The sequence below is a fragment of the Nerophis lumbriciformis genome, linkage group LG20, assembly GCF_033978685.3.
Source record: "Nerophis lumbriciformis linkage group LG20, RoL_Nlum_v2.1, whole genome shotgun sequence".
NCBI lineage: Eukaryota > Metazoa > Chordata > Actinopteri > Syngnathiformes > Syngnathidae > Nerophis > Nerophis lumbriciformis.
Window position 1 is genome coordinate 31,094,122 of NC_084567.2, and position 19,692 is coordinate 31,113,813.

Sequence of the window (19,692 nt, forward strand, 5' to 3'; positions counted from 1 at the left end):
GTTTTGTACACTGTTGAGGGGATTAAATGCCCAATAGTGCGTAAATGTGTTCCTGTATAAATGGGCCCGAGCTCATCTAAGATGGACTGATACAAAGTGGAAAAGTGTTCTTTGGTCTGACGAGTCCACATTTGAAATTGTTTTTGGAAACTGTGGACGTCGTGTCCTCCGGACTACAGAGGAACAGAAACATCCGGACTGTTCTAGGCGCAAAGTTCAAAACCCAGCATCTGAGATGGTATGGGTGTATTAGTACCCAAGGCATGGGTAAATTACACATCTGTGAAGGCACCATTAATGCTGAAAGGTACATACAGGTTTTGGAGCAACATATGTTGCCATCCAAGCAACATCTTTTTCATGGACGCCCCTGCTTATTTCAGCAAAATAATGCCAAGTCGCATTTTGCACGTGTTACAACAGCGTGGTTTCCTAGTAAAACAGTGCAGGTACTAGACTGGCCTGCCTGTAGTCCAGACCTGTCTCCCATTGAAAATTATGAAGCGTAAAATACCACAACGGAGACCCCGGACTTTGAACAACTTAAGCTGTACATCAAGCAAGAATGGGAAAGAATTCCACCTGAAAAGTTTCAAAAATTGGTGTCTTCAGTTCCCAAATGTTTACTGAGTGTTGTTAAAAGGAAAGGCCATGTAACACAGTGGTAAAAATGCCCCTGTGCCAACTTTTTTGCAATGTTTAATGATCATTTGCACGAAAAAAATTAGTTTCTCAGTTCGAACATTAGATATCTTGTCTTTGCAGTCTATTCAATTGAATATAGGTTGAAAAGGATTTGCAAATCATTGTGTTCTGTTTTTATTTACGATTTACACACTGTGCCAACTTCCCTAGCTTGGTATAATTTATCAGAGGAAGGAAATCTGCGGCTATGCGGGGGCAAACAATTTGTGTGTTTACTCAGCAGTGAAGACAAACTTGACAAATTAGCATGTGCTAACCTTTGTCCTGTTCCAGCACATATCCCCAATTTGGAACAAACAACGATTACGCAACATATTGGAGCACTCTGACAGAAAGCAGAATTCATATCACATCTGTATGATACAGGATTAAACTATTAGCTGCGGATGCTGTTGTACAGCTGCGGATGTTTAAAATATAACGTTTGACATTTGAAACGAAGCCTTGGAAAAGAATGCAGTCTGACAGATTCTCTACTCACTGTGTACTCAGGCACTTGACATCGGCTTGACAGATGAGACTTTCACCATTTGGGGGAAATTCCAGAATATTGGGTTTAGTTGAGTAATCTCTCCCTGCCGGTCATATGAAACTGACCCGAGTGTTTCCGAGCTGGATAAGACAACACCACCATGAAGGTAAAACCCAACAATGTTAACTAATCTGATTTGTTGACGGTGCCTAATCCTGGTTTTAAATACCAAAATATGTCATCTGCTTTTATTTGTTTCAACATTGACTTACAACAAAACCAAATTCTGACCAGTTTTTGAATATATGTTCAATATTGTTACTGTTTTAAATGATTGAACTAGGTAAGATATATTGTTGTTGTGTATTCACAGTTGTCTCCTTTGGCTTTGCTGTTTGTGTTTATTTTTCCAATTCGGTAAGTGATAAGTACCTCGCAAGCAGTGTGAACGAATACGGAAAAAAACATTTATGATGATTTGATTTTTAATCACTTTATCTGTTTTTTTTGTAGCTGTCTGCAGCCAATAAACTGCAGATGGGGGCCTTATAGAGATTGGTCTGAGTGTGATGGTTGTACCAGAACAAAGGTAACAAATAACTCTCGCTAGGGCTGTGTCGTAAATCTAACCCTGATTACTTACTTCAAACTTAAAGGGGTCATATTATGCAAAACCCACTTTTATGGCCTGTTGGTACCTTGTTTGTGTATTTGGGATCACCAACAGTGATGAAAAATTACAACCAACAGATGCAGTCGTGGTCCAAAATTTACATTCACTTGTAAAGAACATAATGTCATTGCTGTCTTGAGTTTCCAATAATTTCTATAACTCTTATTTTTTGTGATAGAGTGATTGGAGCACATACTTGTTGGTCACAAACAACATTCATGAAGTTTGGTTTTTTTATGAATTTATTAGGGGTCTACTGAAAATGTGATCAAATCTGCTGGGTGAAAAGTATACATACAGCAATGTTAATATTTGGTTACATGTCCCTTGGCAAGTTTCACTGCAATAAGGCACTTTTGGTAGCCATCCACAAGCTTCTGGTTATATTTTTGACCACTCTTCTTGACAAAATACCTACTCAGTGGCCTAGTTGTTAGAGTGTTCGCCCTGAGATCGGTAGGTTGTGGGTTCAAACCCCGGCCGAGTCATACCAAAGACTATAAAAAATGGGACCCATTACCTCCCTGCTTGGCACTCAGCATCAAGGGTTGGAATTGGGGGTTAAATCACCAAAAATGATTCCCGATCGCGCACCGCTGCTGCCCACTGCTCCCCTCACCTCCCAGGAGGCGATCAAGGGGATGGGTCAAATGCAGAGGACAAATTTCACCACACCTAGTGTGTGTGTGACAATCATTGGTACTTTAACTTAAAATTGGTGCAGTTCAGCTAAATTTGTTGGTTTTCTGTCTTGTTTCTTCAGCATTGTCCACACATTTAAGTCAGGACTTTGCAAAGGCCATTCTAAAACCTTAATTCTAGCCTGATTTAGCCATTCCTTTACCACTTTGCAGATGAAACAAATATCGAGCTGTTTGGCCACAATACCCAGCAATATGTTTGGAGAAGAAAGGGTGAGGCTGTCACAAAGTGTTGGTGACGAACCCCAAGATGCAGAGATGGCAGGCTTTGTGCAGGAAAACATGATTTAATGTCCAAAAATTAAGAAAATACACAAACCAGCAACCAGGAACAGGCAAACTGGAAACAGCTAACAGGAAAACAAGAAACAATGAGCTAGGAGATAGCAAACAGCTATCAGGAACCAGCAAACAGCAACAATGACAATACTCCAGCAGTGACTGGAGGGAAGAGCAGGTTTAAATAGCAGCCGGCTGATTGACACCAGGTGTGGCCAGGTGCCAATCAGCCGCAGCTGAGAGGAAACATCGCTCAGGGAGAAAAGCAGGGAACAACCAAAATAAGAGCGCTGACAGGAAATAAAGACAAACAGAGGAAAAACCAAAACATAGCTATACTGTCAGTGACAAACCTGACAGAGGCATTTAATCCCAGGAACACCATCCCCACCGTTAAGCATGGTGGTGGTAGTATTATGCTCTGGGCCTGTTTTGCTGCCAATGGAACTGGTGCTTTAAATGGGACAATGAAAGAGGAGGATTACCCCCAAAATCATCAGCCCGTAGGTTGGGTCTTGGGCACAGTTGGGTGTTCAAACAGGACAATGACCCCAAACACACGTCAAAAGTGATAAAGGAATGGCTAAATCAGGCTAGAATGGTTTTAGAATGGCATTCCCAAAGTCCTGACTTAAACGTGTGGACAATGCTGAAGAAACAAGTCCATGTCAGAAAACCAACACATTTAGCTGAACTGCACCAATTTTGTCAAGAGGAGTGGTCAAAAATTGAACCAGAAACTTGTGGATGGCTACCAAAAGCGCCTTATTGCAGTGAAACTTGCCAAGGGACATGTAAGCAAATATTAACATTGCTGTATGTATACTTTTGACCCAGCAGATTTGGTCACATTTTCAGTAGACCCATAATAAATTCATAAAAGAACCAAACTTCATGAATGTTTTTTGTGACCAACAAGTGTGTTCTCCAATCACTCTATCACAATAAAATAAGAGTTGTAGAAATAATTGGAAACTCAAGACAGCCATGACATTATGTTCTTTACAAGTGTATGTAAACTTTTGACCACGACTGTACATGCACAGAACAAGCTGTTTGTATGCTGTAGTTTCCAACTAGCATGTGTAAACGAGCAACAATAGCAAAAACAATCCTTAGGGATGAGATTATACCTAGTAGCTACTGAACAGCACAGCAATCATTTCGACTAGAATACTATTAAAACACCTTAATAACATTACACAATTTTAGAACTGGCCATTAATACTTACAAAAAAACAGTCAAAATAATCAGAGATTATACTAAATGCTCAGAAACTAAGACAGAGAGAATACAAGTTGCACAAGTAACACAAGTAAAAAAGGAAGCGCAAGTGACACTGTCAAAACAAAATGCTTCAAGATAAAATGATCTGAAAAATTTACACAAACATGGAGAATTATTTAAAAGTATCACAATACTTGAAATCCTAGCAACACTGGCCGTTAGAGATGTCCGATAATGGCTTTTTTGCCGATATCCGATATTGTCCAACTCTTAATTACCGATTCCGATATCAACCGATATCGATATATACAGTCATGGAATTAACACATTATTATGCCTAATTTTGTTGTGATACCCCGCTGGATGCATTAAACAATGTAACAAGGTTTTCCAAAATAAATCAACTCAAGTTATGTAACAAACAAATGCCAACATGGCACTGCCATATTTATTATTGAAGTCACAAAGTGCATTATTTTTTTTTAACATGCCTCAAAACAGCAGCTTGGAATTTGGGACATGCTCTCCCTGAGATAATCCTGATACCCACTACAACTATGGGAAGTACTATACTTTGATGTTCACAAAGTGCATGTCATGTCTGTGATCATATTTTGTTTAGTTATGTTTTACTTGGTTTTTGGACACTTTTTAGTTCTTGTCTTCACTCCCTTGCTTTGTCACCATAGTAACCATTAGTTTCACCTGGTTCACATCCTCATGTCACGCACCTGTCTCACGTTTTCTCATTTTGAGTCACGCACCTGTTTTCACTAATCATGGCACCAGTATTTAAGCTTGTTGTTGCCAGGCAGTCGGCCTGGTGACATTATCTATCTATCCATCCATGCTACCCATGATATTCATGCCCACCCTTGTTATTCATGCTTCATGCCATGCCACAGTAAGTGTTTTTGTTTCGTGTTCTTAGTTAATTGCCTTTGTGCTAGTCTTTTGTTTTCATAGCCAAGTTTTTTTGTACTTCCGCCCTTGTACACGCCTTTTGTTTGATTCCTTTTTTGAGCGTTAACAATAAATATGTATTTACCTTCACGCCATGTCCAGTCTAGCTTTACTTGCATCTCGGGAAAACAAACACACCATAGTCCACGTCTTGACAGTGCATTATTTATTTTTTTTTTTTTTAAACATGCCTCAAAACAACAGCTACAAAAACAATGAAGGCACACAGTTTCAGTCCAGAGTGTACTAGAGTAATAAAGTAAACAATTACATAGTCCTCCTTTAGTGCAAGACTGCCTGGCATACTGTATAACAGAGAATTATAAACTGGGCTCAATCTGAACAGCCGATATGGGCATCTATATCAACTATAAGATGATAAAAAAATAAAAAAATAAATATATATATATGTATATGTATATATATATATATATATATATATATATATATATATATTTTTTTTTTTCCCGGCATTTATCGGCCGATAAATGCTTTAAAATGTTATATCGGAAATTATCGGTATCGGTTTAAAAAAAAAAAAAATATATATATATATATATATATATATATATGTTATATCGTAAATTATCGGTATCGGTTTAAAAAAAAAAAAAAAAAAAAAATATATATATATATACCGTATATATATATTTTAAACCGATACCGATAATTTCCGATATAACATTTTAAAGCATTTATCGGCCGATAAATGATATTTATATATATATGTATATATATATATGTATATATATATATATATATATATATATATATATATATATATATATATATATATATATATATATATATATATATATATATATATATTTTTTTTTTTTTAAACCGATACCGATAATTTCCGATATAACATTTTAAAGCATTTATCGGACATCTCTACTGGCCGTGTATTTACTTGGTATTACCCACCCGTACTGCTTAATGCAGTCACAAAGCCCAATTCACACCTTTTATTAACTTACCACCATTGAGCTTTTATATCAGGTGCGGATACGGCATGTGGAGGTGTATGCCCAGTTTGGGGGTGCGCCATGTTCAGGAGAAAATTCCCAAACTCACCCTTGCAGCCCACAAAAGGGATGTCCTCTGGAATCCGGGTGCATGGAAAGGTTCCGATGCACGTCGGGTGAGAATTTTTTTTTTCCAAGTGCAAATAACTTGAAATTAGATTTTAAAAACTGTTTAAATTGTATTGTATTTTAATCTATTGCAATGGATTATGTAAATGTGTGTGAGCAGGTGTGATGTGAAAGTGGCAGCAGTGTGTTATTGTTTGTGTTTTATTGCATTGCATGTTTTATGTTTGATGTATTTGTGTAGGGACCCCCTTGAAAACGAGATGCTGCATCTCAAAGGGCTCTCCTAAATTAATTTAATTGATGATTAAAATGAAGTGCATGGTAAAACTAAAATGCCCCCAACACAGGTCAATGCACTAGTCAGTCTCTGGTGTGTAACGGGGACCAGGACTGTGAGGATGGTCTGGATGAGAGAGGCTGTAATGAAGATAACAGTCAGTTTGTTTGTGATCTTGATAAAACTCCCCCAAACTCTGAATTGACTGGCAAAGGGTGAGTAACCTTCTACATACTCATACTTGTAGGTCAGTGTGAGGGGTACCAGCTGCTTTATTATTTCTGATTTTTATATTTTGTGTCATAATAAATACAATAAAAGTACACAACCCAAAACCAGTGAAGTTTGCACGTTGTGTAAATCGTAAATAAAAACAAAACACAATGATTTGCAAATCCTTTTCAACCTATATTAAATTGAATAGACTGCAAAGACAAGATACTTAACGTTCGAACTGGGAAAGTTTGTTATTTTTTGCAAATATTAGCTCATTTGGAATTTGATGCCTGCAACATGTTTGAAAAAAGCTGGCACAAGTGGCAAAAAAGACTGACAAAGTTGAGGAATGCTCATCAAACACTTATTTGGAACATCCCACAGGTGAACAGGCTAATTGGGAACAGGTGGGTGCCATGATTGGGTATAAAAGCAGCTTCTGTGAAATGCTCAGTCATTCACAAACAAGGATGGGGCGAGGGTCACCACTTTGTGAACAAATGCGTGAGCAAATTGTCGAACAGTTTAAAAGCAACATTTCTCAACGAGATATTGCAAGCAATTTAGAGATTTCACCATCTACGGTCCGTAATATCATCAAAAGTTTCAGAGAATCTGGAGGGATCATTGCACGTAAGCGATGATATTACAGACCTTCGATCCCTCAGGCAGTTTCGCATCAAAAAGCGACATCAGTGTGTAAAGGATATCACCACATGGGCTCAGGAACACATCAGAAAACCACTGTCGGTGACTACAGGTCATCGCTACATCTGTAAGTGCAAGTTAAAACTCTACTATGCAAAGCCAAAGCCATTTATCAACAACACCCAGAAGCGCCGCCGGCTTCGCTGGACCCGAACTCATTTAAGATGGACTGATGCAAAGTGGAAAAGTGTTCTGTGGTCTGACGAGTCCACATTTCAAATTGTTTTTGGAAACTGTGGACATGGTGTCCTATGGAACAAAGGGGAAAAGAACCATCCGGATTGTTATAGGCGCAAAGTTCAAAAGCCAGCATCTGTGATGGTATGGGGGTGTATTAGTGCCCAAGGCATGGGTAACTTACACATCTGTGAAGGCAACATTTATGCTGAAAGGTACATACAGGTTTTGGAGCAACATATTTTGCCATCCAAGCAACTTTATCATGGACGCCCCTGCTTATTTCAGCAAGACAATGCCAAGCCACGTGTTACAACAGCGTGGCTTCATAGTAAAAGAGTGCGGGTACTAGACTGGCCTGCCTGTAGTACAGACCTGTTTCCCATTGAAAATGTGTGGCGCAATATGAAGCGTAAAGTACCACAACGGAGACCCCCGACTGTTGAACAACTTAAGCTGTACATCAAGCAAGAATGGGAAAGAATTCCACCTGAAAACCTTCAGAAATTGGTCTCCTCAGTTCCCAAACGTTTACTGAGTGTTGTTAAAAGGAAAAGGAAAGGCCATGTAACACAGTGGTAAAAATGCCCCTGTGCCAAATTTTTGCAATGTGTTGCTGCCATTAAATTCTAAGTTAATGATTATTTGCAAAAAAAATGTGTTTCTCAATTCGAACATTAATAAGTATCATGTCTTTGCAGTCTATTCAAATGAATATAAGTTGAAAAGAATTTGAAAATCATTGTATTCTGTTTCTATTTACGAATTACACAATGTGCCAACTTCACTGGTTTTGGGTTTTGTAGTAGGACAAGTGGTAATTGAAGCAACCATTAAGTAATTAAGTATCTCACTTGTTAGCACAAATACGGAATAAATTTTTTTGGCATAAATAGAAAAGCTATGTAAAAGCTATTATATTTTAAAGCATTATAGGAGATGTCAAATGTATGTTTATTCTATGACACCAAGACACATTTTCTTAAATGCTACAAAAGAAAAATATTAATAAAAAATATTTGGTAACTAAAGCTGCATCTGCTTGTGCCAAGACTGTAACTGTCATGTATGTTACCCGTATAAAACATATATTTCATGACAGCCTTTAGAAAAAGCAGCTTGGACCCCAAGATGCAAAGTCAGGAGCAATTTAAACAGGACTTACCAATCAATCAATCAATCAATCAATGTTTATTTATATAGCCCTAAATCACAAGTGTCTCAAAGGGCTGCACAAGCCACAACGACATCCTCGGTACAAAGCCCACATAAGGGCAAGGAAAAACTCACCCCAGTGGGACGTCGATGTGAATGACTATGAGAAACCTTGGAGAGGATCGCATATGTGGGTAACCCCCCCCTCTAGGGGAGACCGAATGCAATGGATGTCGAGTGGGTCTGACTTACAATATTTATTGCAGGAAAAAAAAAACATAAATACCATTAAGGAAAAATGAAGAACAACCTCACCACTAACATAATACAATAAGTAAGAAAAATGCTGATTATTAGTGAAAATACACTAGTTTTAAGGTGTCATGTCTTCTTTAAGCTTAGATATTTTTCCCTGATTTCCTTTGTATATGTATGTATGTGTATTTGTATTTTTCAAACCAATTGTTAAATCTTAAAGCTGACCTTTTTACAGAATATATATACTTTTTAGTATTTAATGAGAAAAACTAAATTAAATTTTCTTTCAAAAGAATGAACACTTAAAAAAAAAAAACATTATTCAACTTTGTTTCTTTTTTTTTATGTTTAAAAAAGTTATTGCATTCTAGTTGCTGTATAACCAAGAGTTTATTTTTGCTATTTTTAGGTATGATGTGCTCACAGGGAAGCTGAGGGCAGGTGTGATCAACACTCTGAGTTTTGGAGGACAGTGCAGAAAAGTGTTCAGTGGTGACCATAAAATTTATTATCGACTGCCACAGAATGTCCTTAGATACAACTTTGAGGTGAGTCAAAAGAGTTACAAATGCATACACAAACTGTGTGAAATAATGAACAATAAAGTGAATTCAATAATAATTAAATATATAATTGATTTTCTTGTAATCACACCATATTTTTGGTATATTAGATGGAATTTATACGTAAGTAAAAAAAAAAATCCCCAAAATTCCATCTAATATACCGAAAATATGGTTTGATTACAAGAAAATCTGGAAAAGTGTATGAATAAAAAGACATATTGAACCTTTTTGAACAATATATAATTGAGCATCAATTTTGTACTTATTCCTACTTTGATAGATAAAAAAAAAAATGCCTTTGATTGTATATTTTCTTTTTTCAGTTTATTTACAATAAAACATATTTACAGTAGCAAAAATAATGATTTGATCAGTTTTACCTGGGCCTGGAATCACACATAAATCTAAAATCATATATACAGTATATATATATATATATATATATATATATATATATATATATATATATGTATGTATGTGTGTGTGTGTGTGTGTGTGTGTGTGTGTATATATGTGTGTATGTATATGTGTGTATATGTATATGTGTGTATATGTATATGTGTGTATGTATGTATGTATGTATGTATGTATATGTATGTATGTATGTGTATGTATATGTATGTATGTATGTATATGTATGTATGTGTATATATATATATAGATTTATAAATATACATATGTATATATGTATATGTGTGTATATAAAGGTATATATATATATATATGCATATATATATACCTTTATATATACATATATACATATGTATATTTATAAATATATATATATATATATATATATATATATATATATATATATATATATATATATATACTGTATATATATATATACTGTATATATATATATAGATGTGTATATATATATATATATACTATATATATATGTTTTTAAATTTAAATAATTGTTTGCATTAAAATCAACAACATCAACAATCATGCAAATCATATGATGACATTTCATTGACCACGCCCCCACCGCCACATTTAGATTTCAAGCTGGGGGAAAACCTGCAAGACCATTTACTTGTACAACATGTAATACTGTATACAGAATATCAGAAGCATTTATTTAGGTTGAAGTATTACAGACTCATCACCCTGCAGAAGAAAGCAAAAATAATCATCCCTAAGGCAGGATATAGGGATTACACAAAAAAAATTTTCTTACATTCAAAACTATTGAAATGTAAATATCTTGTGGAACTATAAACAGTACAAATTACATATAAAGCAAAAACGTCACTGCCTTGAAATGTGCAAACATTTGTAACTGAAAGGGAAGGGGGTTATAATTTAAGGGGTAATTTCAATCTTAAAATTCAGAATGCACGCACAAATTGCAAGCTTTTGTGTTTCAGTATGTGGGGTTAAACTATAGAACAGATTGAATGTGGAATTAAAATGATGTCCAACCTTAATTTTGTTTAAAAACAATACAAATACATGATTTTCAATAAGTACAAGAATGAGGGTTTCTAACAATCACAAAGTGTCGACATTATTATTATTATTATTATTTGGATAGCTACTTACTTGTTATTGGTTGGTGTTACCATCAATTAGTACAGGGGTGCTCACACTTTTTCTGCAGGCGAGCTACTTTTCAATTGATCAAGTCGTGGGGATCTACCTCATTCATATATATAATTTATATTTACTTATTTATGAAACATATGTTTTTGTTAACAAGTTAAAGGTTTTTAATGATAATGCAAGCATGTTTAACACATATAGTTAATATTGTTAATAAAATAAAGGTGTTTAATGAAAATACAAGTATGTTTAATACATATAGTTAATATTGTTAACAAGTTAAAGGTGTTTAAAGATAATGAAAACATGTTTAACACATATAGTTAATATTGTTAACAAGTTAAAGATGTTTAGTGATAATGCAAGCATGTTTAACACATATAGTTAATATTGTTAATAAATTAAAGGTGTTTGATGATAATACAAGTATGTTTAATACATATAGTTAATATTGTTAACAAGTTAAAGGTGTTTAATGATAATACAAGCATGTTTAACACATATAGTTAATATTGGTAATAAGTTAAAGGTGTTTAAAGATAATACAAGCATGTTTAACACATATAGTTAATATTGTTAATAAGTTAAAAGAGTTTAGAGATAATACAAGCATGTTTAACACATATAGATTCCTTTCTTTCATGAAGACAAGAATATAAGTTGGTGTATTACCTGATTCTGATGACTTGCATTGATTGGAATCAGACAGTGGTGCTGATATTGTCCGCATTTTCGAATGGAGGAGAAAAAAAGTCCTGCTTTCTGTCCAATACCACATGAAAGTGGTTGGTTTTTGGCATTTTATTTATCCAGCTTCCGTACTCCTTTGTATACACTTTACAAGAAATACATTGTTAGCAAACTCCGTAGCTTGCTAGCTTGTGCACGCGAGCTTTCTGAGACTCTTATTTTGGTAGCGGAGTCAGGATGAAGTAGAGCTTTTGTTGTGCAACTGTGCAGTCGGTCTTTGGAGTTTTGACGACAGATACGGTGCCAGAGTCTGTTGAAATAAAGTGTTTCTCGCCTTCCAGTCGGTAATTTTAATGAGCTGGCAGCAGCCAGCGTCATCTCAGAAGACCCTCGGGTGCCGTGAATGTCAATCAAGTGACGAAAGTGACGTCATAGTGAAGATTTATGATCGCTCATTTTTAGGACTATTTTTTTTAATGGCTGGCTGGTGATCGACTGACACACCCTCCGAGATCGACCGGTAGCTCGCGATCGACGTAATGAGCACCCCTGAATTAGTACTTGTATTCATGTGACTATATACAATATGTGTATATTGTACGTATGTGCTGTATTTTTGTGCCAAAGAAAAGTGGGTAAAAGATTATTGACAGTACATTTTATTAATACCGGTAAATTTATCCTTGTATATTATAATAATGATGATGTGAAATAGAGTTATCTGATTTATAAAATAAGGAATGGAAGTAAATACGTTTCACTTCTTCCCACTCCTTGTTGGAGATGAAAAAACTTAACCATCATCTATTGTTTTCATTTTTTTTTTACACGTTTTCATTGTGAAATATGTGTTTCTATTTCTGTACCTTGCTGTAATGTTATCAAGATTATTTCCTTGTTCATAATTTTTTCTTTTGCTTTGTTTTTAACATGTCCAAAATAAACTTCTACTACTGCTAACTTGTACAACATGTAAAGTACAGAATATCAGAGACATTTATTCATTTAGAAAACATATCAACTTACTTTAAAAAAAAATCCAAGCAAGATCGTAACGATCCACATTTTGAGTTATTAATTTGTGAAACTGCTTTCTAAAGACGGAAGTGTTACTCCTCTAAATGTCAGTGCTCCTAAAGCAGGAATACAAATTCTGTATTTCTACAAAATAGAAAATCTGGCAAGACACCAGCACCCTACAGGTATTTTTTTTATTCTCTTTAAAAGCTTGTTTATATATTTTTTGTGTTGAGCTGTTTCAAAAAGCATGATGTTCATAAAATATATAATTAAAGCAAATTTGTTGTCCAGTCACAGTATTAAAAACTTTAAAAATTATCTGTCTAGGGTACACTAATTAATGATGAAAAATTATATATTTCTGCAAATAATCGCAATACATTTTGAGTTAACTTTAAACAAAATGTGATTAATCGTAAATAAATATTTTAATCGTTTGACCGTTGACCGTCTTTCATTCCTGTTGAGATTTTATGCCATCTTACCAAATCAGCCACAGTAACAATGTAAATGCTATGTTATCACTGCACTTTAACAGTAATCTGAACACGGAAGTGAAGCACCGCACACCTCTGAACGACGCGCACAGCAGGCGTTTGCTGCAGGAATGTCGTTTCTTCTCACGTCGCAAAAAGACTCCTTTTTTATCGAGAGAACAACTTGCAATGACTTTGAACCTGATATTTCCATAAGGTAGCCTTTCCTTTGTCCATTTCTGCTCGCTTGTGGCTCATCAGTAGCAAGTGAACTGCAGTCAAGTTCCCCTGCTACGGGTCAAAAAGGACGCGTGTGCGTTCATTGCCCGTTAAAAAAGTGAGTGCCGTTATTGAAATTTATAGTTAACGCGTTATTATCGCGTTAACTTTGACAGCCCTAATATTTATATATATATATATTTTTCTTTATTACTGTAAAAATTGTTAAGAACCCTTATTGTCAATTAGAGTGCAAAGATACAATTTAACATTATATGTGTGTGCGAATGTTGTCTATCTGTGTTGGCCCTGCAATGAGGTGGCGACTTGTCCAAGGTGTACCCCGCCTTTTGCCCTAATGCAGCTGGGATAGGCTCCAGTTCCCCCCGCAACCCCGAAAGGGACAAGCGGTAGAAAAGGGATATGTAGTGAAATACTAAATGTGTTACCATCTACACAGATTATTTTTTCCGTCTACCTCAACAAAGCTAAATAAAATTAGGATTACAATTAATTATTGTTAATTTGTTAAATATCATTCATTATCTTGTGTCAGGCATTGATTAATTGATTGAGACTTTTATTTGTAGGTTGCACAATGAAGTACATATTCCGTACAATTGACCACTAAATGGTAACACCCGAATAAGTTTTTCAACTTGTTTAAGTCGGGGTCCACTTCATGATACAGATATATACTATCATATATACTATCATCATGATACAGTCATCACACAAGATAATCATCAGAGTGTATACATTTAGGTTTGGTTGTTATCAGTCATCAACAATTGAGAACAGAGGAATGGATATTGAAACAGTGTAGGTCTGACTTGGTAGGATATGTACAGCAAGTAGTAGAGAGAGAGAGAGAGAGAGAGAGAGAGAGAGAGAGAGAGAGAGAGAGAGAGAGAGAGAGAGAGAGAGAGAGAGAGGCATAAGAAAAATATCTGCATTTGATTGTTTACATTTGATTATTAACAATCCGGGGTGGGTGTTAGTTTAGGGTTGAAGTTGCCTGGAGGTGTACTTTTATTGCGGTTTTGAAGGAGGATAGAGATGCCCTTTCTTTTATACCTGTTGGGAGTGCATTCCACATTGATGTGGCATAGAAAGAGAATGAGTTAAGACCTTTGTTAGATCGTAATCTGGGTTTAACGTGGTTAGTGGAGCTCCCCCTGGTGTTGTGGTTATGGCGGTCGTTTAAGTAGTTTAAGTAGTTTGACATGTACTTCAGTATCAGGGAGGTGTAGCGGATTTTATAGACTAGGCTCAGTGCAAGTTGTTTTACTCTGTCCTCCACCCTGAGCCAGCCCACTTTGGAGAAGTGGGTAGGAGTGAGGTGGGATCTGGGGTGGAGGTCTAGAAGTAATCTGACGAGCTTGTTCTGGGATGTTTGGAGTCTAGATTTGAGGGATTTGGAGGTGTTAGGGTACCAGGAGGTGCATGCGTAATCGAAAAAGGGTTGAAAGAGAGTTCCCGCTAAAATCCTCATGGTGCTTTTTTTGACCAGAGAGGAGATTCTATAGAGAAATCTCGTTCGTTGGTTGACCTTTGTCATGGCATGTGTCGGAATTTCAAAGGCATGATGCCATTGGCCACTCTCCATTTGGCTGGCTCTATTTAGAAAATAGAATAAATAAAGGGAACAGGTTATTACACCCGGTCTGGTGCTCCAATAAAGAGCTACAGTATGAAGGAGTTTGTTTATGATCTCAGCCAAAACTGGTACCACGGCCACCAAGAAACCTTTGGTAACACACTTTCGGTGACCCTGCTCAAGATACAGTTTATGCTTCCAACTTACCTGCGACCCTAATCAGAAAATGAATGGATGGTTTCACTGGGCATGCAAACATGGATGTACATATCAAACGCTTTTTTGGTGGAAGAGACCATAACACAGCATTTGAGTTATTTTGGTTGGTTAAAATCTATTGCATCTTTTTTTGCAGGTGAAAGTGGATAATGAGGAGAGCGAAGAATCCTATGAAAGCTCTTGGTCCTACGTGCAAGACATCCAGGCTAACTCTTTATTTGGACATGACCGTCGTACCTTTCACAAAGAGCTCACTGAAACAAAGGTAGCGATGTCCATGTAATCTGCATTGCGTTGACTATGATTGTGCTTGTGCACTTACTGTTACATTCTTCTTCATTACGCTACAATACCCTGCAGAATCACAGAATCATAGTTCTGAAGAATAAAGTGGAGTTGGCCCAGTTCCAAAACTCAGCCCCCCAGTATCTGACTCTGGCCGAAGAGTTTTGGAAGGCTTTAATCTCCCTTCCGTACACATACGATTATGCTGCCTACCGTCAACTGCTGCAGCTATATGGCACTCACTACCTCTCCGAGGGCTCGCTTGGAGGCAAATACCAAGGCTTTTTGGAGATCGACAACCAGGATTTTGCAACATCTGGTAAGCAGATATACTGTATATAGTAATGTGTTTTCATATTTTGGTAACAATTTTTTTTTTTAAAGTTAAAATTTCCAAACAAAAAAAAGTTTACATTGAGAATCCACAAAGTTTGAATCGAAGTGACTGGACTGCACCCAGTGTGGCTGCTGATAATGAATGTGCAGCATAACAACAGGTTATTTGCCTGTTTTGCCACCAGAAAAACTAGCCATTGTTATGCAGAATGGCTTGTCACCAGCAATGCTGGTAAACAACAACAACCCTATTGCCATTATAGCCGCGGGACACATCCACCAGAGACATACCATATTTTCCGGACTATAAGGCGCACTTAAAATCATTTTTTTCTTCTCAAAACTCGACAAACTTACATTAGGTGCGCCTTATAACCCGGTGCACCTAATGTACGAAATAATTCCGGTTTTGCCTACCGACCTCGAAGCAATTTTATTTGGTACATTGGGTAATTATAAGTGTGACCAGTAGATGGCAGTCAAACATAAGAGATACGTTTAGATTGCACTATGATTGCAATATGACTCAAGTAAACAACACCAACATTTGATATGTTCCATTGAAAATACAGAACATTGCACACGGGATTAAAAAATCTATCAAAATGTTTTAGTCCGACTTTGGTAAGCTATGATGGATTGTCGGCGCATTAAACATACGAGTGTTATTATGGTGTGTGTATAAGGTAAGATATATTATCTGCCGTTTTGTTTCGCAATGTTATGCAAAAGCAACTTTTCTTACCTTCTGATACCTGCTGATTTTGTATTTGGATCTGCATGAATCCTGAAAAATTGCACACGTCCGCCTTTGTAGTCCGTGCCGTCACCGTAGTTGATAAGCTTGTCCTCTATCTTCTTGTTATGGGACATTCATCCTCCGCTGTTGCCATTTCTAATATAAAGTACTGTAAAGTTCTTACTTATATCTGTCAGTAAACTCGCCATGAAAGCACTAAAACATACCGGTGTAGTGAGTTTACATTATTCACCCAAGTAACTTTAGTTATTAGAGAGTTCCGGTCAGACGGTTTTTCACCGGACACATTGTTGTTGTTTCCGGATGAAGAGATGGTGCTCCGTTATTGATTTAAGTAAAGTCTGAGTGTCATTAAAACAGTTAGCTCCATCTTTTGACACTTCTTCCACTCCCGTCCTTGCACGCTACAACAAAGATGACGGGGAGAAGACGCTGTCGAAGGTGAGCCACGAAAATAAGACCGCCCACAAAGCGACTGTCAGAAAGCGGCTTGAAGATGATCTGTAAAACATAATCTGTGCAACATTCTGACCAAAGAACCACCATTACATGTTATGTAGACCACAAGGAAGTTTGTTTTCAATTTAGAAAAAAAAAAAAAAAAATATGGCTCCTTTAATGCGCCCTTTGCACTTTATATATGAAAAAAGATCGAAAATAGACCACTCATCGGCAGTGCGCCTTATTATCCGGTGTGCCCCATGGTTCGGAAAATACAGTACTGTAAATAGGGAGACTCACACCTAAAATTTTAGAGCAGATAAGACATTTTGGATACAAGTGACATTTCCTTAAGTATCCAGTTGTCTTGATTCCACCTTTGCGGATTACCATGACCTGGATGACTGAAACCCTACACAGACATTTTCACATGGAGTAGTCGTTCGGCATCATCGTCATTTTAGCTACCTGGTGCAGGTGGAAGGAATAACTAACTAACCAGCAAATCACAATTAAAAAGGCGTTAGGGGGATTATAAGAGGATGAATATTGCGATAGTCGTTCCCAGTAAGTGTGCGACAACAGTGATCGATTTGGGAGAGAACTACCATGGTCCCATCCTTGTTTGTGAATGACTGAGCATTTCATGGAAGCTGCTTTTATACCCAATTATAGCACCCACCTGTTCCCAATTAGCCTGTTCAACTGTGGGATGTTCCAAATAAGTGTTTGATGAGCATTCCTCAACTTTCTCAGACTTTTTTGCCACTTATGCCAGCTTTTTTGAAACATGTTACAGGCATCAAATACCAAATGAGCTAATATTTGCAAAAAATAACAAAGTTTACCAGTTTCAACGTTAAGTATCTTGTCTTTGCAGTCTATTTGTCGTGTCTGTGTAATCATGTTTTGTTTAGTTTAGTTATTGGACTCTTTAGTTTCTGGCTTTTCACTCCCTTGTCTTGTTTCCATGGTTACCCATTAGTTTCACCTGTTCCACGTTTGGACTCATTGTGCCCTCTTGTTTGTCACCATAGCAACCCATTAGTTTTCACCTGTCACGTCACGCACCTGTTTTAGTTAATCATGTCTGTAGTATTTAAGTTCATTGTTTTCAGTTTGTCTTTCTGGCGACATCCCGCATTTATGCTTCTGCACACTCTCCACACACCCTTAAGACCCTGGCTGCTCTTTTTTCATGCCGGTTTCTCGTCCAAGTAAGTTTTTTTTATTCATGCCATAGTTTGCAAGTTTTGTTTAATTGTTCATAGTTTCTGCCTTTGTGCAAGTTTTGTGTTTATAGTCAAGTTTTGTACTTCCGGCCCTGTGCGCGCCTTTTGTTCGATCCTTTTTTTTTGTAATTATAGTGTTTAAATAAATCATGTACTCCCCTTCACGCCACGTATGGTCCAAATCTTTTGCACCTCAGGAGAACAAACCACGCCACAGTCCCAGTCGTGACACTATTCAATTGAATATTGGTTGAAATTGATTTACAAATCATTGTATTCTGTATTTATTTACGATTTACACAACGTGCCAACTTCACTGGTTTTGGGTTTTGTACAAACAGCACAATCAAAACAAGCATAGAGCATGGTGCAACAACAGAAACATTGCAAATAAAATAATAAATATGATAATGAAAATAATCAATATATAATTTTTTTTTTTAAATGATTAAAAAAATAAATACATACAACTACTACAGAATGCACACTTAAACAAATGTGTTTTTAACTGCCTTTTAAAAATGTCAACAGACAGGGCAGCTCAAAAGGGAGTGTATTCCACCATTTAAGGACAACTGACTCAATGGCTCTATCACCTTTACTTTATAATTTTGTACCATGTACAAAAAGCAGAAGGCGGTCAGCAGACTGCATTGACCTAACAGGACAGTGAAAAGACAACAACTTGTTTGAAACACGTTGCAGGCATCAAATTCCAAATGAGCTAATATTTGCAAAAAATAACAGAGTTTACCAATTTGAACGTTAAGTATCTTGTCTTTGCAGTCTATTCAATTGAATATAGGTTGAAAAGGATTTGCAAATCATTGTATTCTGTTTTTATTTACCATTTACACAACGTGCCAACTTCACTGGTTTTGAGGTTTGCAAAACACACCCAGAGCATTCAAGTTAAATCTATCATCTTTTAAAAACTTGCTTCAGTTGTGACAGTTGAGAAACGAATTGCATTAACATGTGCTTTTAACAACGTGGTCTTGTTCTTGTACTTGTGTAAAGAGGCAACAACAATCGACTACAAGAGGTGCTGGAGAAAGGTTAAACGACGCTTGTTCAGGAAAAAGGTCAAAATCGTTTGTGACAAATTCTACAAATCCTTCTCATTTGATGATGGTGAGTAAACGTTTTTTAAGGTGAGGGGCTGGTGCTTTTGCCTGAGTGAGAAGCTTCCTCTACCTACCTAGTGGTATTTTGTTTTCTTTTCTTTCCTTTCTACTATTTGTTTTCTCCTTCCTCTATATCTGTCATAATCCGTTGCCCGGATCATGTTTTGTGTAGTTTTTGACTCCCTCAGTTCTGTTTTCAGCATCCCTGGGTTTGTGTTTTAGTTGTAAAAAAAAAAAAACCCGCACTTTTCAATGCAATTT

General features: G+C 36.5%; 1 protein-coding gene across 1 annotated transcript in view; it reads left to right on the top strand.

Annotated features, from left to right (window-relative positions):
- The first annotated feature begins 1,026 nt into the window (after nucleotides 1-1,026).
- c7b (complement component 7b) overlaps nucleotides 1,027-19,692 on the top strand; it is a 44,061-nt gene continuing 25,395 nt past the window's right edge. The window contains exons 1-9 of the mRNA XM_061980801.2: nucleotides 1,027-1,343; nucleotides 1,551-1,594; nucleotides 1,691-1,766; nucleotides 6,024-6,165; nucleotides 6,466-6,610; nucleotides 9,319-9,457; nucleotides 15,387-15,515; nucleotides 15,611-15,854; nucleotides 19,325-19,438. Coding sequence (XP_061836785.2) covers nucleotides 1,338-1,343; nucleotides 1,551-1,594; nucleotides 1,691-1,766; nucleotides 6,024-6,165; nucleotides 6,466-6,610; nucleotides 9,319-9,457; nucleotides 15,387-15,515; nucleotides 15,611-15,854; nucleotides 19,325-19,438 — 1,039 coding nt within the window. The 5' untranslated portion in view covers nucleotides 1,027-1,337. The remainder of the gene's footprint in view (nucleotides 1,344-1,550; nucleotides 1,595-1,690; nucleotides 1,767-6,023; nucleotides 6,166-6,465; nucleotides 6,611-9,318; nucleotides 9,458-15,386; nucleotides 15,516-15,610; nucleotides 15,855-19,324; nucleotides 19,439-19,692) is intronic.